This window comes from Miscanthus floridulus, chromosome 3 (genome assembly GCF_019320115.1).
Source record: "Miscanthus floridulus cultivar M001 chromosome 3, ASM1932011v1, whole genome shotgun sequence".
Taxonomy (NCBI): domain Eukaryota; kingdom Viridiplantae; phylum Streptophyta; class Magnoliopsida; order Poales; family Poaceae; genus Miscanthus; species Miscanthus floridulus.
The window spans coordinates 18,343,080-18,364,943 of NC_089582.1; the positions used below are offsets into that span (position 1 = coordinate 18,343,080).

General features: G+C 42.5%; 3 protein-coding genes and 1 long non-coding RNA gene across 5 annotated transcripts; 2 read left to right on the forward strand and 2 right to left on the reverse strand.

The window, feature by feature from the left end:
* Positions 1-2,307: 2,307 nt before the first annotated feature.
* Positions 2,308-3,025, reverse strand: LOC136541422 (photosystem I reaction center subunit psaK, chloroplastic-like). The gene is made up of 2 exons (XM_066533272.1): positions 2,800-3,025; positions 2,308-2,691 (listed from the first exon to the last, which is right to left on the reverse strand). Exons 1-2 carry the CDS (start codon positions 2,953-2,955, stop codon positions 2,449-2,451), a joined length of 399 nt encoding a protein of 132 aa, XP_066389369.1. The 5' UTR covers positions 2,956-3,025; the 3' UTR covers positions 2,308-2,448.
* Positions 3,026-3,220: 195 nt separating this feature from the next.
* Positions 3,221-4,282, forward strand: LOC136541423 (light-harvesting complex-like protein OHP1, chloroplastic). The gene is made up of 4 exons (XM_066533273.1): positions 3,221-3,413; positions 3,561-3,703; positions 3,796-3,918; positions 4,034-4,282. Exons 2-4 carry the CDS (start codon positions 3,563-3,565, stop codon positions 4,100-4,102), a joined length of 333 nt encoding a protein of 110 aa, XP_066389370.1. The 5' UTR covers positions 3,221-3,413; positions 3,561-3,562; the 3' UTR covers positions 4,103-4,282.
* Positions 4,283-4,887: 605 nt separating this feature from the next.
* On the reverse strand, positions 4,888-21,394 carry LOC136541421 (187-kDa microtubule-associated protein AIR9-like). 2 transcript variants are annotated; one of them, XM_066533270.1, is made up of 38 exons: positions 21,112-21,392; positions 19,667-20,420; positions 19,508-19,573; positions 19,233-19,298; positions 19,015-19,086; positions 18,869-18,934; positions 18,715-18,777; positions 18,550-18,615; positions 17,993-18,092; positions 17,181-17,282; positions 16,589-16,812; positions 15,485-15,599; positions 15,026-15,146; positions 14,727-14,902; positions 14,081-14,213; positions 13,145-13,245; positions 13,004-13,051; positions 12,707-12,891; positions 12,462-12,579; positions 11,958-12,085; positions 11,615-11,783; positions 10,953-11,071; positions 10,425-10,593; positions 10,218-10,302; positions 10,047-10,120; positions 9,818-9,937; positions 9,364-9,550; positions 9,156-9,277; positions 8,856-9,063; positions 8,521-8,594; positions 8,189-8,327; positions 7,936-8,117; positions 7,322-7,477; positions 7,019-7,150; positions 6,855-6,913; positions 6,496-6,528; positions 6,259-6,390; positions 4,888-6,136 (listed from the first exon to the last, which is right to left on the reverse strand). In XM_066533270.1, exons 2-38 carry the CDS (start codon positions 20,327-20,329, stop codon positions 5,960-5,962), a joined length of 4,950 nt encoding a protein of 1,649 aa, XP_066389367.1. In that variant the 5' UTR covers positions 20,330-20,420; positions 21,112-21,392; the 3' UTR covers positions 4,888-5,959. The 2 variants fall into 2 exon arrangements, with proteins under 2 accessions (XP_066389367.1, XP_066389368.1); XM_066533271.1 differs by lacking the exons at positions 4,888-6,136; positions 6,259-6,390; positions 6,496-6,528 and adding an exon at positions 6,538-6,705 and having other exon boundaries at positions 21,112-21,394.
* On the forward strand, positions 16,727-18,055 carry LOC136541424 (uncharacterized). Its single transcript, XR_010780360.1, has 3 exons — positions 16,727-16,865; positions 17,114-17,316; positions 17,922-18,055. It is a non-coding gene; the product is annotated as an uncharacterized lncRNA (long non-coding RNA).
* Positions 21,395-21,864: the final 470 nt, after the last annotated feature.

The window sequence follows — 21,864 nt, forward strand, 5'->3', positions numbered from 1 at the left end:
CCCATCTACCATCAAGTGGATTAATTAATGAGCTCATCAACTGTTGAAATCAAAATATTACCTCTCGGAGTTTGAACCTTCAAATTATATGCCAGGAATCCAATTGTCATTCCATATAATTTGCGAACCATCGCCAACACGCCAAATATAGTCGTGCTTAAAACATTCCAGGCCTGCTAGCACACTTTGCCATGTAAAAGAACTCCCACTTTTCAACTTAGCTTGGAGCAGTTTCCCATCTGGATAATATTTAGCTCTCAACACCCTTGCACATAATGAATCTGGGTCATATAATAATCTCCAGACTTGTTTCACCAGCATAGCCAAATTAAAGCGATTGAAGTCCCTGAACCCCATGCCGCCTTCAAATTTGGGTAGGCATAATTTCCACCATGCTTGCCAATGGATCCTCTTCTTATCATCATCATCACCCCACCAATACTGCGATATGGCATCCGCCATCCCTTTGCAAATGTTAATTGGGATTTTAAACACCATCATTGCATATGTTGGCACGGCTTAAGCGACTGATTTGATTAAGATCTCTTTGCCACCCATACTTAGGAGCTTTTCCTTCCGGCCATTGATGCGCATGTATATTCTGTCAATAAGATGCCTGAAACAATCACTCCTATCTGCCCCCACCAAGGTTGGTAAGCCCAAATATTTATCATTTAGAGATTCACTCATAATATTCAGGGACTCACATACTTCTAATTTCACCTCTACCTCTGTGTTACCCGAGAAGAAGATACTTGACTTAGCTGCACTCAACATTTGTCCTGAACTTTGGCAATACATACCAAGAATATCTGAGACAATCAGCATTAGATTTATATGCATGCATCAGGATTAGTGAATCATCAGCAAATAGAAGATGAGACACCATAGGCGCCTCTCTACACACTTTTATTCCCTCCAAATCACCTCTTTCCTCCACTTGTTGTATCAAATATAAAAGGCCTTCTGCCACAATTAAGAACAAATAAGGGAATGGATCTCCCTACCGAATCCCCCTGATGGGTGTAATTATATCAATCTCCATAGAATTAAAACGAACCGAGTATCTAACAGATGAGACACATGCCATAACCAGCACAAAGGCACTTTCCTTTCTTTCTCTTAATGGCGTGGATACATTCATATGCGATCAGAATGTTATCCGTTATTAAGCGCCCTGGCACAAAGGCACTTTGGTGGCCACTAAAAATATCAGGGAGAATCCCCTTCATTCTTCTTGCAAGCATCTTAGAAATTGCCTTATAAACCACGTTGCACAAACTGATGGGGCAAAACTGGGCCACTTTTTCTGGGTTGTCAACCTTCAGTATCCTCACAATAGTGGTATCATTCCAACCTTCCGGAATAGAAGCTGAATTTACCGCCTGCAATACTTCCTGTGACACATCATCACCCAACAAGTGCCAAAACCTTTTATAGAAAAAAATGCATGAAGTCCATCTGGTCCTGGGGCTTTCAAGTCCCCAATACTAAAGAGGGCGTGCTTCACTTCCTCATAAGAAAAAGAAGCTGACAAACCTTGGTTCATCTCTGGTGTCACTTTCAGCTTCTGCATTTAGCCCCGCCTCATTAACTACATAGTCCTCGCATTGGAATAGCTGAGAAAAATAGTTGTGCACCATAGTCCGCATGTCCCATGGTCATCAACCAGAGGATTCGTAGACTATTATAACCAGAAGAATACCCTGCGCGTTGCTGCGAGGATTCTAGACAATTTAAAAAGAAATTAGACTATTTATATTTATAGTTATATGAATGAAACTATCTTAAATTAATTTTGGTGAATGGTTTGACACATCGATGTGGACAGCTAAATGCATGTTAGTGGATGAAGAGATAACTATCATAATTACATGTGGTAGTTGGCTATAATTGCAAGTTCTAGTGGATCGTTGATGTGGATAGCTTGCATGTTGAGAGAAATCTCTAGTGAGGTTTAGCTTTATAAGAGTATAAGATTAATATTAATAACTGCTCTGCAGTAAGCAAACCTTGTGTGAGATTATTTTCTTCTCATTATTATTGTTATTATTATATTAGGCCATAAAGGAAAGCCGTAACCGTCTCCAATCTCCTCCTAGTGCCGTGGCCCGGCCCATAGACGTGATTTAACTGGGCTGTATGGCACACAAGGCCCAAACCAATAGATTTATGCCTTCCATCCGTAAGCTTCTTGCTCTTGGGAGTTGGGCACTTGCCAGCCTTCCATCTCTATGTGAGAATTTTTTTTCGACTATGACCTGGAATGGAATCTCGTACAACTCATCCAATCGGGGCCACGCAAAAGGAGCAAGAGCTATGTCCATTGGAACGAGACGTACGCATGCGCGCACAAAACAATGTACTACACGCACGCACGTTACATAGGCACCGGCGCCGGCGGCGCGATCGAGGCTCGTGAGCCTCACAGCTTAACAACGTAGGGATCTAGCCGATGATCTGGTCGAGGGCGCCGATGTTCTTGAGCCCGAGCACGATGCCGACGCCGAGGATGTGGCCGACGGCGCCGCAGGCCAGCGTGTCGGCGAAGGTGAACCCGGCGGGGTCGCCCGTCTGCAGCCCGGAGTCGCGCGCCTCCAGCTTGAGCCCCGCCGTCGCCTTCCGGTTCGCCGACGGCGCCAGCCCGAACCGCCCCGCGAACAGCATCAGCGTCGTCGTCGTCACCATGATCTGCATACCATATATGCACACGCCATCAGTGATCGACTGATCGGTCATCATCAAACTCTCGCTCCGACCGTGTCCGACGATATGCACGCACGAGCAGGACATACATACCAGGTTGGTGGCGGAGCCGATGTAGCCGCAGCGGATGCCCTGGGACCTCTTCCTGCCCACCCTCATGGACGGCATCGCCACCGCGGACCTGGGCGAGGCGTAGCCCCGGAGGCCGTGGAACTGCGGCACGGCGGCGGCGGAGAGCTGGGAGGCCATGTATGGCGCCTGTGTCGTCGTCGGTCTGTGCAGAGTGGTGTGTGGTATGTTTCAGGCGTGATTTGTTATGGTGCGCAAGTGCCTTAAAGCTTGTGGCCACAAGGGCAGCTTGTGGCCTGCAGCGGCCACTCGTGGATAGGTTCAGGATCCTCGCTGCTGACGTGGCGTCCCCTCGTTAGAGCAGGGAAGCTGCCACGTCGATCGGAACGGATAAGATATTGCTCTCCTCCTCTCACGTTGCTTGCTCAATGTGTCGAGCTGAGACGACTGAGAGAGCTGCCTACGGCTGCTGGTCCCGCTTAGTTGTGTGAACCAAGACTCGTGTGAGCCTGTGAGGTGAAACAAAGCCGTGCGCTCGCTCGCTCTCTCTCTCTCTGTCTCCGACGGTTGGGTGGGCTACCGCCGCCGCCGCCCTACGCCAGGTGCCGAGGTCTTCGCCGGCGAAGAGCGCCCGCCAGGTATTCCCACCCCCGGCCCTTCTCTTCCCTGCCTGCTGTGTGAAACCGAGTTCCCAAACTCTAACCTCAAGCTATTTAACTGTTTGATGCCTATTTACTTCTAACTTTTTGTAAAAAAAATATCGGGGTTTACATGAACAATCCCAGCAATGGCAGCAAAGTGTGCTCTTTCCGCACCATCCTTCTTGGCTCATCGACCCCTCTGCCGCAAGAGACTTGCTCCGTGCCTGCCATCGCCAAGACCAAGAGCCCTTGCTCTGAGAGCGAGTGCTGCAAAGCTTCCTCCAGGGGTGAGTGACACAAGAAAAGGATGCTTCTGGTAACTGCAAAAAAAGAGTTTCTTTTCTACAGTTAGCTGCAGTTCATTTTCGGTTGTGTTCAGGTTGAAGTGCCCAGGGTGCAGCCCAAGCTGAGCGAGCCCTTCTTGGGGTTCACCCAGACTGCCGAGATCTGGAACTCCAGGGCCTGCATGATTGGCCTCATCGGCACCTTCATTGTGGAGCTGGTAATTAAGGAAGTTCACTGCATTATCTATCTTCACAAACATAATGTAATGTTTGCAGTGTTGCTTGTTTCTACTTTAGTTTCTCAAAAGGTTCGATTGGCTTCTTGATTTCCAGGTGCTAAACAAGGGGATTCTTCAGATGATTGGGGTGGAGGTGGGCAAGGGTCTAGACCTTCCTCTTTAATAGTAGTAGCCATGATATTTTGATGTGCTGGTATATGTTGGCCAAAGATGAGGATTTCACTTGTTGTTAGCTTCCGCAAAGCTATTTGGGAGAGTTTCAGAAGGTATGTATATGCTTGTTAATCATGTTCACGGATATCCGGATGTTACAAAATCAGTATATAAATGAGTTGCTTTTTTTTACTCTGAGACAGTAAAGGAAGATCAGATATCTTCAGGGGTTTAACCTCACCAAGTTCAATCATGCTCATGCATTTGATCAGGGCATTTCCCTTTTTAATATTATTATTACAAGGATGGCACATTACACTCACACCCCGAGAGTATGCCAAGCAATCGTTGAGAGCACTAGCATGTACAATTGTACATAAGCAGCCGGCACCAATTTGGTCAATGGCATCTCAGGCCGGAGGGAAAATGAATTTAATAGTTTATCAAACTAACTTAGTTTTTCATCACTACCTTAGGCCCTTAGAGATCAACATCCTAAGTCGCGAAGGGATTAACTGATTAAGGAATGCCTTTTTTTTCATTTGTTTCTCTTCTACTAGTCCTGCCTTCTCTGCCCTCTATTTAATTTCCTGATCAAACTGAGGTCTACCCGGCCCTGTTTCACTGTTTGTCCAGGTAGGAGTAGTAAATAAATATATCCAAAAAGAAAGTTATATGGGCATGTTAACTGTTTATGGGATTGCAGCTTAAGATTGCTCACCTAACTTCAGAGTCAATTACACTTTCTTGTCTAACTTTACCTAAGATTAGGAGTCAACTTTTCTATCATACTAGGATTATATCCGTGTGCGTCGAGGATCGCATTTCCACGGAAGACCAAAAAAAAATCAATGCAACAGAAAAAGAAAAAGGAAGATATTTCAGGCGCCTGTCGTCGGTCTGTGCTGCTCTCGTGTCCTCAACGCAGAGTGGTGCGGTAGGTGTTTCAGCCTGATGGTTATGGAGCGCAAGTGCCTTAAAGCTTGTGGCCGGCAGTGGCCATTCATGGATAGGTTCAGGATCCTCGCTGCTGACGTGGCGCCTCCTGGTTAGAGTAGGGAAGCTGCCACGTCGGAACGGATAAGATACTGCTCTCACGTTGCTTGCTGAATGTGTTGAGCTGAAAGGAACAGCTGCAACTGCAAATGCTGCTGAGTTGGTGGCTGGCCGTTTAACAGGCTTGGTGAACAAAGACGTGAGAGGTGAAACAGGAAAAAGGAATTGATGTAACAGTGAAATTTAAAAGCAAAACCCTCGCCATTTCCGTCCACAGAAATGAGCCTTGATTTATAATGTAATACATCCGTACGAATACGAATACGCGTGGCCGACGATTTTGTTTCTCGTTTATGAACAGATGAATTTACATTTGCAGCATAACACCGCATGTGAATACAGCATCGTAAAATTCTAGTCGTACACAATGTGGACAGGCATTCTGAACAGCACTCGCCCCAATCACCTTCAAACTGTGTTGTGGGTACACGTATATGCAAACCCAACGACCAAAAAACAAGGAGCAAAGCTACCTCATCAACATGCTTAGTATGAGAATGGCAGTCGAAAAACCCAAACCAACCAGTGCATAATAAATACAGCACTAAGAAACACCACTCTTTTTCACTCACAACCCTATGTACATTTCATGACGCGTGAGTCAGAGCAACCAGCTGATGCTGCTCTGGTTTGAGAGATCAGCCAGGAAAAAAATAACTGCAATGCAACACGCTCGGCCCGTCCCACACCCATACACACAAAGCCGTCATGCTACGAATCCTACTAAATACACGCACTCTAATCAATTGGAACAAGGAACAGCTTCCCTAATAGATAATTTTAAACTGTCAGGTCTATCAGGTAGGCATCCTCATGCCTCGATCTTGAGAAGTGTGTTGAGGGAGGTGCTGTTGAACTTCTGGGCAAGGCCTCTGATCGTGAGGATGATGAGGTCTCGCATGTGCCGTGTTTGCACCATCAAGTCAACTTCATTATCACTGTCGACAACAATCTTGAAGCGGTGCTGATCATTGCGATACAGCTCAACCTGCAAAGTTCAATTCATTGTTATCACCATATAGCTACATCCCATGTTTTGAGAACATGTATATAATAGATTCATAGTAATGGCAGCAAATTCTATCTGCGGAATTTGAAGGGATAACTCACATGGAACGGTGGAGCATAGGTTCCTCGTACTTCAGTACTCGGGAAAGATGTCTTGGATCCAGGCTTTACTACTTTTATCCTCTTTCGGTTGACTTCCAAAATTCTCCGCTCCAAATGACCCATGACTTGTGCCTGTTGTATTTGTGACGAATAATTATTAGTTCTCCCTGCATTATGCTGAGGAATTGCTAGAGTCCAGGGTGAGCAGGCATGCTGCAAGCCTGTGACATGGGGTACCTTTTTGGGTGTTCGGTCCTTGTCACACAGAACCTGCTCAAGTGTAAAAACAAGGAATAAATCGCATTGAACTGAAGATAACTCATTAAAAGAAGCATTGCTGTGGAAACAGCACAGATTGGGTAGTCAGGCTTCAATTTGTTGCTTTCGAAAGAAATGGCCAATCTACTGCAGAATTCGGCACTTGGATTTGGAGGGGGATATAGCCAACTAAGAAGCTCATTGTTAGCAACAGCAGTGCAAGTAGATAAAAACAAGATTCTTCTAACATTTTTATTAATTGAATATTAGCTCACTATGATGGTTTTAAATATACCAGCAAAAAACCATTATAAATTGAAATATTAAATCAATGTCACCTCAAATTTGACTGAACCATCATCGAGCTTCTGTTTCACTTCCCTGTAAATTTCAGGCTCTGCATACAATGAAATCAGAAGCTGGTACTTAGTGATCAACCCAGATAACGTGAACAATAAATGAACATGAATAGGAAATGGTATGAGAGGTGATTTGACTGTACCAACTGCAATCTGTTCTGTTGAAACAGAAATAGGTTGTCCCTCAACTCCATCCTCTCTTACAGGTGTATAAATTGCAACAAGCCTATAACCTACATCATCAACATTAGCTTCATACGTTCTTCCAATTTCACCTGCACAAAAAATTGGTTCGGTTAAAAAAAATGACATTAAAGTAAATGCATAGAAGGGCACCAAAAATTGGGCAAACGTTTATGTACTTTTTTTTTAACGAAGTTCAACACTTCAATACAGTTAAAAGTGTATACATATCACCAGTATTACAGTTTTAGAAACAAGCATACCAGGTATGGAGATAAGATCAGGGCTTCCGACCATCGCTCTGAGCCATTGTATTTTACTCTTGCCTTCTTTGCCTCCGCTATAGGTACCCTGAACAGCATATAGATTAGTGTGGAAACCTCTTCCTTCAATCTCCAGCTTTTCAATTTTAGGCCTTCCTGTTAAAACCAAATATCCAATTATTTACAGATATTGCATATTTCATCATTGTGACAAAATGTATACTGACACGAACATCAGTGCAATTTGACTTTCAAGTCAGCATTCAACGTTAAGACGAGTGTTTTCTTTTGTACACACAAGTTCATCCTAAAGATGAAAGAAAGCATAAAATGCTGAGCTAACAAAATCAAATGCATAGAAGGAGCACGCAAATGTTGGACTAACAAAAAAGACAATGCATCTCAAACCCCAGCAGGTAGTTAAGGATGCAGTGATATCAGCCAATAGAACAGATACTGTATGGATTCATTCATTCTTATTTAAAATACATATCCTATTGGTCTAGAAAAATGTAGAATGTAGCTCATTATCAAAATACAAATAATTTTCATGAACTATAAAATGCAAAGCTATTTTGGTATTCTGAAAGAGGCATAGGTGGAAGACCAAAGACCTGGCAAAATAGGAGCAGTCACAGCAGATACCGATTCACTAGATCGTCCAAATACATCAATGACAAAGCACTCGCATTTCAGGCAACGGCCGATATCCTCAAAGCGTACTTTGTATGAGCGAGAGCACTTGGTTGCCAATGGTTCAAAAGACTGATCTTCTCCTGATCCATTGGAAATAAACCTTGATCCAGAGATACACAGTAAGTACATATACATTAAACAAAGAAAAAAGAATAGATTTACTTTTCTTACCATTGATATTTCATCTCTTTCTTATAATTATTCCATATATGTTGTTGAATCTCACTGCCTGGAATTTGTTCAGCAGCAGTCAGTGTTTCTCTTTCAACCTGACTTCCCTTGAAAATGAGTGTCTCGATTTTGAGTAGTTCTGAAAGAAAAGTTATAAGACAAGTGGTTACACAAAATTGCAAAGATGCAGGAGGATCCAGGGCCACAAAAAGTTGGGTTGGTGTATAGAGCCAGCATGGTGGAGGTGGTAGGATGTTCTCATATAGTTAATAGTTGGGTATATTATTCCTCTGGAAAACATAAAGCAACATCCAATCAGTTCAGAGACTTGCCTGGCAAAATTACATCAGATGGTTCAGAGAGTTTTTCTTCACCACTTATCCCATCTGAACGAACAGGAGTATAACTGCCAATGACAAAATCACTTATCAAGCATCCAGTAAGAATGTTCGGCTATTTTTCAACCAAACTATTCGACATATGATGATGAATTTCAAGTATATCTGTAGTACATAAATATATTCATTCTAGAACTAAGAAGAATGACTATTAAACGAGACAATACAGTTTTATCTAACTACTATAGAATGAAGCGGTGCAACCGACTCATATAAAAAAAGTGAGTAAAATAATACTATATACCAACATAGACTAGTGACGTATTTACCCAAACAGTAGACAGCAGCTGTAATCAGCATCTGTCACTTCATATGTGACTGAATCAGCACCATCTATGTGAAGCCTAGTTCCATCACTAGATTCCCTGTACCATCTATACAAGCTTGATCCCTCATATCCACCATAATAGATGCCTAGTCCACAATATACATCTGAACTTTTCTGCTCTAAGTGAACATCCGAAACAGATGGAAAAGCTGCAAGTGTTATAGCAAGAGTAAGGATCTGGGGGCAGTGAATAAACATACAAAAATGCCAAGTAGGAACTGGGAACATATCAAGGAGCAACCTGCCACGACGGGATCATCAGAGATAGCCATCAAAGGATCACCAATCTTTCCATCACACCGTGTAGGAACCCAATAAAGAATTAGGTAGAAACCAACATCATCCAATGAAGGCTTGTATTTTCTGTTACAAATTCCATTATTTCAAGAGATTAGTTACTTGTATATTTCATCCAACACTAACAAATTAGATAAAGTAAAAGAACACACAAGGTTTCTCCAACAACTTCTGATGATGCAGCAACCAGATCAAATTCCAAGTTATCAAGTTTCTCTTTATTTCGAAACCATGTATATTTCCCAGTGCCTTCCTTGCCACCAAAGTAGGTTTTGATGGGAGAAATTTCATTGTCCTCAAGAAACTCAGGTAGAATAAGATTGACACCCTTGGGCTCCCCTGCGTGAAAGGACAGGTTAACATATAGTTCAATGCATAGATTGGTAGAATATGTTTCATATTACATTATGCACATACTATGCTCAAAGCTATGTTTATTTCATATTCTTATCATGTATGTAAGCAACACAGAATTGTATCAATGTATCACAATATGATTGCTTATGCTGTCATCTTATAGTGTTGTATTGAACAGTACAAGTTACAACCATGATAAGCCTTCTCCAGCTGATAGAATCAATAAAGGTTTTGTGAAGAAACACGAACCAGGTAAGATTGTATCTGAAATAACACTCCTGGGTGACCCATGTACTCCGTCTTCTCGTACAGGTGTATACATAAGTTCAATGCGGCAATCGACATCAGCTAGATCAAGATCTAGACATTCTATTGTAAGAAATCAATTAACAGTTAGTTCTACACAGAGAAAAGGACAACAAAATTGGAGCTGTGTGTGATAGCATAAGCATCAGCCCTACGAAGACACTATACTGACCATCAGCAGTCAACTTGTCTTTGTGCCCATCACTATGTAATCTGAACCATTCTTGGATGCAACTTCCCCGCAAACTAGAATGAGAAAGAAAAAGAGAAGAATTTAACAACTACATAACAATAAAAGAGTGTTACATAAGACAACATGGAACAGCAGTAGTGTATCTCTCACCCTCCTGTATACGCAGCATGAAAGGTCAAACGGCTACCTTCAACCATAGAGCCAGCTAGTTCAAGAGATTGACATGTTGGTGGCCCTGTAATAAGTAAATTACAGAAAGCGTTGGTTTGTTTACCCAGTGTAATTTCACCAAGTTGAAATAAATGCCCACAGAAAATGGTTGTTTTCCATAGAAATAGCAGTTATCAGACTATCTACCTGGTATAATAGGACCAATCGCTTCTGTCGACACCAAAGAACCATGAACTCCATCATTTCTAACGGGCTTGCACAAGACAGATATGCAGAAGCCAATGTCATCCCATTTCAAGGTGTATGATGAACTTGTTGCTCCTTCAATTTCTTTCTCAGTTCCATCAGAATTTGCCTACAGCAACAAATCTCAGTCCAAAGTAACCTAAGAGTTGAAACCCAGCAAGAATTTATATGGATAATGTATTTGCCTACGAATAGTCGAACACAAGAACTTAAATAGAGGATATAATTGCCTAAGTGATCGAGGTATAGTCTGGTTATTAGTACTTCCTAATCGTCACCACGTACTCCCTCCGTTCCAAATTATAAGATGTTTTGGCTTTTCTACATACATTGCTTTTACTATGTAGCTAGACATAGTGTATATCTAAGTGCATAGCAAAACCTACGTATCTAAAAAAGCCAAAACGTCTTATAATTTGGAATGGAGAGAGTACAAAGAAATAGTAGTACTTAATAACAGCAACCTACCAGTATCCAGCGGAACATTGTGTCCCCTTCTTCTCCTCCCCAATATCTTTTACTGGCAAACATAGTTGTTCCTTCAATTGCCTCACCAGTTACTTCAAGAGAAACTAATGTCGGTATTCCTGTCAGCAGTGCAACAGAATCGAAATTAAGTGTTATGAATGAAACATTTTACAATCATAGTTGTCTAGAACATATCATAACTGCAACCAAGGAAAGACTATGGATTCATATGTAAAACTCGGCCAGTGGGGGTAAGACTGCCCCATGGTGTTGTTTAGAAGAAACCTCAGTCTTCCACAGACCGAGCAACCCCCTGAACCCTGGATTCATATGTATAAAAAGAACAGCTAAAGTTTTTTTCCTTGAACGCACACAAAAAAGAGCTAAAATAGGAAGGAAACAACAAAGAACTTAGCAGTGTACTACAATTCTTGTACTTCTTTTATTTTTCACATCTTTGTAGTTCGTCGCATAATGGATCACATTGCAAAAGTATGTGTTATATTCATAGTTCCATACAGAATCCAGGCTCATTCATAACTTAATTTCCAAACATGTTTTTTTGTCATCCAGCCAAGCAAATAAAGAGGGGCCTCTCTTTTGTGACACAGAATAATATCTTCCATTCATAAAAAATTTCAAGAAAAAGAAAACAGAAGCACCTGGAGTAACTCTGTCCTTTCCTATGAATGATCTTGCCTCACCAACAATACCATCATCCCTGACAGGGGTGCATTTGAAAGAAACAAACTTTCCAACAGCTTCCTTTGTAACACAGTATTGTAGCAAACCGGTTGCCTCTGAAAGTGGAGTGCCTTCGTCATCTTCAGTCTGTCGAACAATATATACCAGTGAAGTGGCTAAAGAACAAGAAATGCCTGCTCAGCGCAGTGGCAACCGGTATATCTATTAACTGTTATGTATCTCTAGAGAAGCATCATACACAATCAGTGATTATTTTTAAGTATCAGTAGGAATTGACAACCAAGAAAATACAATACATACCTCATGTAGATGCCAACTGTATAAACTATTTCCTTCATGTCCCCCTATGTACCCATATGATGCTGTTAATATCTGACCCTCAGAGAATTCACCAGTGACTGTTAAGAAGTTCAGGCTGGGTGGGAGTGCTGCAACAAGAAAGGTAATAACGTTGTTTAAAGATATAGATGACAAAAGAACTTGCAAAATCACAAGTTTGTGCTTCGCTAAATAATAGTTAACAGCTAAAAACAAAAGGACTACACATCACTTCTACAGAAAGGGGATTCCTTATTATTTGGTTCAGCCCAATAGGACCAGTTGGTCCACCTGGCTGCCCATAACATCTTCAACGAGTTTCACTTGACCTATATATTGCAAAACATGAACCATAAAATTCTTTACTTTATTTCAGGTCCAATGGTTTTTCAGTAATATCCAAGGCAAAGCTGAACTAAGAATGGCCATGACATATGAACATTACAGACACAACTGCTAGAATGGACACTGAAGAGAGGCACTTACTTTCCACAAGGCCATCTGAAGTAGCATAGGCTGGTTCACCGACTTCACCATCAGGTGCCACAGGTGTAAACTTTGCAACAATATAATATCCAACAGCACCAAGAGGAATGCGGAATGTCTAATAAAGAATTAAAAGAAGATCACAATTCAGTTTTATCACATTAACCAAATATATAACAAATAAAAATAGCTTAAGTTTTGAGAGGTGCATCATTGGCAGTAGTAGTGAATAAAACTGATATAACCTTAGAAACTTTTGATGTAGTAAGGGCTTCAAGCTCATGTTCGTTCTTAAATTCAGAGGAAGATGCCTTGTACCATTGAACCCTGCTGGACCCTTCAGTTCCACCTTTAACAGTAGCACTAGCAGATATCTTGCTTCCTTCCTTTGCTTCCCCAACAATCTTTAGATTGAAGACTTTTGGAGGGGCTGACCAAACAAGGAGGTAAAACAAAATAATCACACACCTGATCAGTCATATCTAAAAGGGAACAAAAGTAGACTTTATGACAAAATTGGCACGAATGTCAGACATAAGTACCTTTCTTAACTACATCTGTTATCGCACAAGCAGATTCACCCTCCTGACCTGGAGAAGTCATCAGTGTATGTTAGTGCAAAATAATATTTTTGCAAACAAGCAGTGGACATGTCATTGCTAATGCCTGACTGTTCAACAGACCTTCAAGGTTAACAGGGGTATATACAAATTTGAGGTGCCTCCCCACGTCCTCCTTGGTTAGTGTATACTGCATGCTGTCTGATAGCACAAGAAGAAATTCACTGCATAAAAACAAATAATTGTCCATTAAAACAAAATGTGTCCTCATTCGAGAAGGCACATGGATTACTTTCATCCACAGACACTGTTTCATGAGCCTATCCATCTATTTGGACAACAAAAGCAATAGGTGTCACATCTATTTTAAAGTATTTGAGCTGCAATATTTTGTTTATAACAGTATAACAGAGAGAAGGTTGGTTAAGTTGTTCTTAGTTGCTACTCCCTCGTCCAAAGATCGGCATCATATGAGCAAAATTGAGTTTTTCAAAAATCGGCATCGTTTTAGGTGGTCCTCCCGTTTCTCTCCAGATCTTCCGCATGCACCACGCCTCGGATGCATTGCCTAATGAATATGACGCCTCGTACTGCTGCAGCCATGCATGCGCTCCAACCTGATGCCGTGCATGCCAGCGCTACTGCAGCCGTGCATGCCAGCGCTACTTGAGCGCACGGGAAGTGAAACGGACGGCGGAAGAAAGAGCAGCGTGGTGATTAATTGAAAATCTGCACGTCTTTGGTGCACCTTGGTCACTGTGCCAGAGGCTAAAACGATGCCGATTTTTGGATGGAGGGAGTAATTTGTAATTATTCGACCATTACAGACTTTCAAGAATTGTGTAAATATATAGGAAATACTTCACTGCGTAAGAAGGATCAATCATCAATGGTTCATGGAAATGTGTGCTATTGATGGCACACAATAGACTATCCTTGTATATCATAATGTCAATGGTTTTAAGAATTCTGACACTTGCTGGTGATGAAAAATATAGCCAACACACCACAAGCTTTTCCTGTATTCAATACTTAGAGATGGCAAGTAATGGTGCATACCCATTTTCCTTCTCTCTAAACCACCAGATTTTACTTAGTCCCTCTCTGCCACCGAAGTATTTTCCCTTCCCTATGATGATGTTATCTTCAACAATATCTCCCAGAACATGCACATTGCTGACTGATGGTGTTGCTGAAACAATGTCATAGGTAAACAACTATAAGCATCAGAGTGGAGATAAATGGTTGTGGTCAGTTCCCTACAGGCTTATGAACAGCATTTTCTTTAACTCGCAAACTGAGGCTGACATGACTACTCAAATAAACAAAATTACTTATAATATTGAAAAAGGAAACAGTTCTATGAAGAAATGAAGATTTAACAGCTATAACCAGATGAACCATCATCAATTACTTTTTGACTGCCAAAGCTGTATATAAAATTCTACATACGTCCTTGAAAACATACATTCTAGAGACCTTTCTAAGAAAAAGGACGGCCAAATTCTTCTGTAAACAGGAATTCAAGCACATGTTATGTCAAAGAATTTAAGCAAACCATTACTTTCAGCCCTAAATTAAAACGCATTGCTGCCCCTTACAAACATGATAGGAGAGAAGCTTTCAACCCAACCATACATGTAGCATATATTCTACAAGAGTACTATTGAAAACATAGGATTAATGCCGGGACAAAGTACTGTACCAGCCTTCACAAAATCTGTCATTGTACATTGCGGCTCCCCCTTGACACCCTCATCTGTAACAGGGGTGTACATAAATACCAAACTTGAATTGATATCATTGACTGTCAGCTGGTATTCCATCCCCTCAGCTCCATCAATTACTACAGCATTCCCGTTCCACCTCCGCCTTAACCAACTAGACTCAAAAGGGGGTTAGCTAAATCAGTAACATTTCTTATATAGCAACTTTTGATAACTGAATGCATTTAGAATATTCATTCGCAAAGATAGATGCAGAAGTAAAATAGGGTAAACAAACCTTGCAACGCCTTTCCCAGGTGTTCCACCACACCAGGCAATTTCAGGAACTCCACTAAGTATGTTTCCTTCCACTAGTTCACCACTGACTGCCAGATTGATGACCTTTGGACATCCAGTACCTTGTAAACAAAACTAATTGAGGAAAGGAACATATAGCCCCACTTTATAGTTTTGATTTCAAGAGAAAAGGTGCATCGATTATACTAGGTAATCTCACTAGCAGCAGAACAGCAAACCAATTATCACCCAAAAGAATGTTTAAACACCTCCCTAACAAGAACCTAAAATGTTGTGCGACAGCAGATGAACTTTCTGAGTACTTTAACTGAAAGGGTTTCATAAATTTAAAACATGTATATTATACGATTATCTACAATTCTAAATGCAAACATGGCCTTATAAACATGGCAAATCTGGCTTAACAAACATTATTTAATAAGATAAGCCTTTAATGTACCTGGAGAAACAGGCAAAGATACAGCGAAAATAGGCGGAAATTCTGCACCATTTAGTATCGGAGTGCATTCAACTTTCAAACATCTTCCAACATCCTCGCGTTTTGGCCAGTACACCTTATGTTTAGAAACAGGAAAAGTTTAGAGTTTGCAAAAGGTTGCATAACAGCAAAATGATGCAACAATGATGGCACTCAGAATTTGCAAAATATAATAGCAGCATCATGAAGGTACAAGCGTTTATATATATGACCAAAAAATGTCAATTACACAAGATAAAATGTAAACTAGATGCTGGTGATTTTGTAAGCCATTAATGGGGCCTCAATTTCATGTCATGTGATTTGTGTTTCGAATCCCTTGACCGAACGACATATAAACATATCATAGCAATTATTAATCACTACAGTTATGCACTTTTTGTGAACAAGGAATAAGCGACTAAAGTGGCCTTTTTACTGAGGTCAATTGTCCTCAATCATCTTAACAAGTACTCGCAGTACCAAGGTTATTTTGTCATTTCAACATCATTCCATCAATACTGACCAAAATAGAGGAAGCGGAATGGAATTGTGATGAGTACAACCATGCAGCAAATATAAAATGTTGAAGTATTCAGTTGCATGCACTGGGAATGTTGAGTATAAGGGCCTGTTTGGCAAGGCTCTGGCTCCTCTGAAAATGGCTCCGGCTCTGGCTCCTCTGAAGGAGCAGCTCCTCTGGAGGAGCTGAAGCCGTTCTGAAAAACGTTTGGCAAAACGGCTCCTTCGCACTAGACGACGTGAACCCACAGCAAGGAGCCGCGCGAAGCTCGTTTTTGAGGCTTCTCCTGCGCAGGCAAAAAATGGCTCCGGCTCTTGACCGGCTCCCCATGCGGAGCCCTTTCCAAAACAGGCGTTTGGCACAGCTCCTGCAGGAGCCGGAGCTGAAGCCCCTGCAGGAGCCCTGCCAAAGAGGCTCTAAGTGAAGTGCCCACCTTTCCCTGGGTTGAATTGGTTGTTGCAGGTAACTCGATATAAACAGTCATTATTCGTTAGAGACAAACTAGAGACATGGATAAATGTACAAAAGTCAAAAGCATGTTTGTCTTAAAGGAGTAATTATACCTCGCTCGATGCTTCAGGGATAGCAACAAAATCGGTTGGTGTTTTACCACCCAGAAACCATTGGTATCGGAGGACTAGCTCACCCTCGCCACCAAGATTTGTGAATCTAAAATGGCAATGGCATGGATCCTCTTCAAACGGATGGTCGACATAAGCTTTATTCACCATGTAATCTTGAGGCAGCTTATTATTCCATTGCTCAAGTAGGAAAGAAAATGTTGAATCTGTCCAGGCAACATAACCACACGCTTAGAGCTCTCAAGGACACAGAAATAAGGTAGAAATAGATTTACAACTTCAGTCCACGCAATGTTTCAAGCTTTGGAATGCAACAAATGAGGAGAAAAAAATGAAGGGAAACAACCACCAGTAATTTTTAAAGAAAAAACAGCATACATGCCTGCTAATTTTTAAAGAAAACCCAGCATGTATTATTTATAAATTGGGAAGAAATAATCAGTTTCATTTATGTCAGAATGAAGACAGCTCTAACCAAGCAATTGTTTTTGATGAAATGAATAGCAGGATCATTCTTGATGATGGTAAAAAGAAAATGTCAGCAAACAGTCTTTTGTCTCCAGTAAAACCATACCAGCAGCAAGTTCAGGGGAGCAAAATTCCCAGCCATCACGAATGCAAATAGCTGTATGAGCAGGATATTGCTTCGCTACCTCAGCCTCATTGGGGTTCAGATCTGCATTGGATACAAAGTTTAGAAATAATGCAAGGTATTAAAGTAATCGAATATAACATTCCAGTTGCACCAAACAACTTAGTGTATCCCTCTATTAGAACAAGTACTATAATAAAAACTTCACACTTCGCAGATATTTGGAGCTTTAAGGGTAGACATTAGTACATTACTGATGCTCATGCTCAAACACGTGGTATCATAGCAATTTTCCAGATAGTTGGAGCTTTGGAGTAGAGTAGTAGACATTACTGATGCTCATGATCATATATATGCATATAACCATTAAAATTGGGCCCCCTGTTTTCACATATTTTTAAAAAAATATCACAATAATGATGTGTGACCTTTGAAGGGCGAGCCTGATGCAAGCGGTAGAGTCTTACTGCCTGTGGCCGGAAGGTCCCAGGTTCGAGTCGCGGTCTCCTCGCATTGCACAGGCAAGGGTAAGGCTTGCCACTAACACCCTTCCCCAAACCCCGCACAGAGCAGGAGCTCTCTGCGCTGGGTACGCCCTTTTTTAATGATGTGTGACCTTTCTTATGCAAACATTAAATATCTCAATGATCATCCTTTTCTCCCCATTAACACTGATCTGAATGGCTTATATACATAATAACCCCAAGTTTTTAAGGCATTCAGATGAACATTTCTCACTACAAATTCAGCCAATCAAGCAAAGTGAATAGCAGTGGAAACATGTTCAGACATACCTCGATCATTGAACTTCTTCAAAGTAGGACCTATAAGCAGGAGAGAAGCAGCTTCCAAGTGTGGCATCTCAAGTAGTGGATTCTCCTCAACACGTAAATGCTGTGGTCAGTTCAATATCCAGGGTGAGCATACTTTTCCAGACTATCTAGTTATATCAATATTATTGATGAAATCACAATCATTCTTCTACAGGAACTTCAGATTCTAATTGTTTGAACCCCATAACAGACTGGTAACATGTATTCATGAACAATTTGAATTGTTCCTTTCATGCATATAAGTTGTCCATAGCATCATACTAGTACAAGAATAACAGAATTAGTTTTCATTCTAATTAGTGGGCTACCCAACATCCATATTCAAAATTTAATACTTGATTAAGCAATAATAGTAAGCTTTAATCGTCGTGTGTTCACCTTGCTACAAAACAGAGGGATAAATAGCCTGAAGTTGGCCAACATATAAGACAATTCTATATTTGTGAAAATAGTAGCTCGATAACAATATAATGATGTAAATCATTCATGACTACAAAGACTCAAAGGAGAAAACAGACCTCCAGAGAAGGCAAATGTGGAAATCCCTTCAAAGTTGATATTTTGTTTCTGCTAGCTGCTAACACCTATACAAAAAGACTCAAAGGATGTAAGGCCAACATTGAAGATTTGAATATGTTAAAGGTACAGAGAGAAAGATAAAAAAAAAAAAACAGTGTACTCACTTGAAGTCGAGGCTGTCGAGCCATACAGAGTGACTTTAGCCTGTTTTGAGCAATAGAAAGGAACTGGTGCAACAAGAGAGGTAAGTGGAAGATATTAATCTATGTCAAAATATGTAAATTAACTGCTAAGATCAAGTCAGCAATAGCAGCATACCTCCAAGTTAGGAAGTTCAGGAAGGCTAGCAAGTGAAGTTATTTGATTTCCAGCAAGATAGAGTTGCTACATGGTATGGTGTACACAAAAATAAGTGCATGTAAGCCTTCTATTATCTTGATTGATATGATGGGGATAGCACAAACCTGGAGGACAATACAGTTCCCGAGAGGCTCAAACCCAGGGAGCTTAAAATCATTGAAACTCAAATCAAGAACCTGCAAGCATTACCACAAACATAAGCTATAGTAGTCTAGAATGAACAAGCAATTTTAGACTAGACATGTCATGGCACATGGCGTGGGGAAAAAACAGAAAGATAGGCTCCCAATAAATAAATAAGATAAGACAAAACAAGGCATACCTTTACCCCCTTGAGAATCTCAATGCCCTCCAAACTTGATAAAAGGTTGTCCCTCAGATACACAAACTAGAAATAAAAATGTTAGTCAGTAGATATTCCAGGTTATTGCACATTGGCAACTTATGCAGGTTCTCTGCTTCATGCATAGTACTTCCTAGGCTTTGCAACTTTGCAAGGTAAAATCAGCAGCCATGTGTTGTTCAGTTATAACCAAAGAACACAAAGCAGAAAGAACCAGGAAATAGAAGAGAGGAAAGGAGGCTGGATAAATTTACCTCAAGAGCATGTGATAACCTCAGCTGCTTGAGACTACGAACCCGATGACCTCTTGAATCCAGCCTCTGCGGTACAGAAAAAGGTGTTGAGCAGACAAAACCCACCAAATCATGTTGTTACCTGGAATGTTAAAAGAAATGCAGAAGAGTTGCACTAACCACTTCATCACTAGCCTTCAAATCCACCTGTGGCAGCATCATGAACCTTGAATCACGGCTATCTGCGGTTGAGCTCTTCCGCCGATTAGACACAGCAGATGATGCTTGAGTACCCAGTTTCTTTGTGGCATTGCTTGTGACGGAACGTGGTGATGGCACAGAAGCATTGGAGGCCACTCTCCTGGTGCTGCCACTGCTGCCATTGGAGCTCTCTGTCTTCGACTGGACCTTCTTCAGTGTTGAAGTTGGAGATGCCTTAACACCAGGCTTCTTCGCCAAATCAGCCCCTGTCCTCTCAAACAAGGATGTTTTCTTCTCCATTGCTGATTTTGAGCCAGCAGCGGGAGCTGACACCGGCTTAGTCTTCTTTGCCCCATCCGACAGCGTAGGACTAGCCTTCTTAGCAACAGCTGAGCTCCCATTTTCCTGTTGCTTCCCAGCAGTCCCCGTGCTGCTTCTTCTCGGCACCGAACTGGCATTCAGCGACGAGGTAGACTTCATCGAGGAAGACCGAGACACACCCACCTCCGCTGGAGCGGCACCATCAGGGCGCTTTTTAATGGACGAGGCAGTCCCCAAGGCGAACCTGCCTGTGGGCGCCACTGGCCGTGGCTTCACCGGTTTAGCATCCGCCGGCTTCGAGGCCTCAGATGGAGTTTCCATTCCCCTCCAATAACAATGGGAACCTCAAGACGTTCACCCAAATCCGTCCTAGTCAAGGCCGGAACCTCTCAGTCATAGAACCATGTGTGACCTGATTGCCAAAAAAAGAAAAGAAAAATAGAACACCTGAGTTAGTGGCATGGAGATGAATTATTGGCCAGCCACTCATCAATCATGCAACAACCGCACAGCGTCCAGCAATGAGACACTTGTCTCTACTCTCTAGCATGAAACTACCAACAAAACTGTCAACGCCTCCGTGGAAGTTATTACGGATTGGAAGGAATGATGGGGCCGTGCAAGCACGATGTTACCGAGGCCCGTACGTACAAAAAGATAAAGGTCGCAAAAGAATGCACAAAAACCAGTTCAGTACATGAAAAATAAACCACAGAGCGGCGAACGACAGTTTTGGTCGGCAATCAAAACGAAACCAAACAGAACTTGGCCGTGCCGATTGGAGTCCCAACTCCAACCAAACGAACTCACTCGATAGGTGCAGGGGGGAAAACTCAAATCAGGCTCGAGGAAAATATGCTTTTCGCGCTTGTGGAACCGAAATCCCCGACCGACGGAAGCGCCACGCCGAGACCCCCGGTCTGGAGAAATTGGCCAAACCCACACCGCAATCACGCCAAGCCATATTCGGCTATTCGCTCAGGATACGCGGCATCGACCCACAAACAAAAACGCCGGAGATTCAGGGAAGGGAGGGTGGGGGAGAGACCAGCCACCCAAATGAATTAACAGCGCGGCGAGCGCGGGGGATCCCACGGTCTCACCTCTCCGGTGTCCGGTGGCGGCGGGCGGATCCCAGACCCGGCCCGGCCGGCTCAGGCTAGCCCACCTCGACCCGCGCCTCCTCCTCCGCCCCGCGAGCACCCAATGCGGTCAGTCACCGAGCCGAGAGCGCGGGCAGCAGTGTGGGGAGCCGGACAGACAGGAGAAGAGAAGGAAACGCATGGGGGAGAAAGAACCGGAGAAGTATCCCAGGGGAAAGGGGGTGAGCGTGAATTTGTCGGCGTTGCAGGGGGCTGGCCGCATAAACGCGAAACACACCTCCGCTGAGGTCCCGCTCCCGCCCCGCTTTCTCGGTTTGATTTGGGCCCGCCGCCCGCCGCCCGCCGCCGCCCGGGCTTGCCGCTTGGCGCACGGCGTTTGGCTCTGGCAGCTGGCGCTCCGTCACGGGCGTGCTCGTGGTTCGATCGGTGGTAGCGCGAGCGACTTGCGCTTGCGCCCCACGGGCCGTCGGCGCGAAGGCTGGCCGTGTCAACAACGCCTTCTTGGCTTCCACGTACCGGGTCTTGTCAGCGTCTCATAAAGCCTGTTTGGTTGTAGATCAAGACGAGCCAAACTAAAATTTGGTCACAACTAAACTAGACTAGTGTTAAAATTTGATCGGTGCTGTAAAAATGGTGTTTAGATAAAAGCCACACTAATCCTGAGTATGGTGTATGGATCGGGATCCACGTATTATTATTCTTGTCGTTTGAAACGTAGTCATATGTGATCTTGTTTTGGAGATAAAATCATAA

Coding starts and splice junctions, on each gene's coding strand:
- LOC136541421 (XM_066533270.1), bottom strand. CDS start 20,329: ATGGAAACTCCATCTGAGGCCTCGAAGCCGGCGGATGCTAAACCGGTG. Junction 9,551..9,817: donor TTCAGATACAATCTTACCTG/GTTCGTGTTTCT, acceptor CCTTTCACGCAG/GGGAGCCCAAGGGTGTCAAT. Junction 8,328..8,520: donor ATCTGATGTAATTTTGCCAG/GCAAGTCTCTGA, acceptor CTTTTCTTTCAG/AACTACTCAAAATCGAGACA.
- LOC136541423 (XM_066533273.1), top strand. CDS start 3,563: ATGGCAGCAAAGTGTGCTCTTTCCGCACCATCCTTCTTGGCTCATCGA. Junction 3,704..3,795: donor CTGCAAAGCTTCCTCCAGGG/GTGAGTGACACA, acceptor GGTTGTGTTCAG/GTTGAAGTGCCCAGGGTGCA. Junction 3,919..4,033: donor GCACCTTCATTGTGGAGCTG/GTAATTAAGGAA, acceptor CTTGATTTCCAG/GTGCTAAACAAGGGGATTCT.
- LOC136541422 (XM_066533272.1), bottom strand. CDS start 2,955: ATGGCCTCCCAGCTCTCCGCCGCCGCCGTGCCGCAGTTCCACGGCCTC. Junction 2,692..2,799: donor TCGGCTCCGCCACCAACCTG/GTATGTATGTCC, acceptor TATGGTATGCAG/ATCATGGTGACGACGACGAC.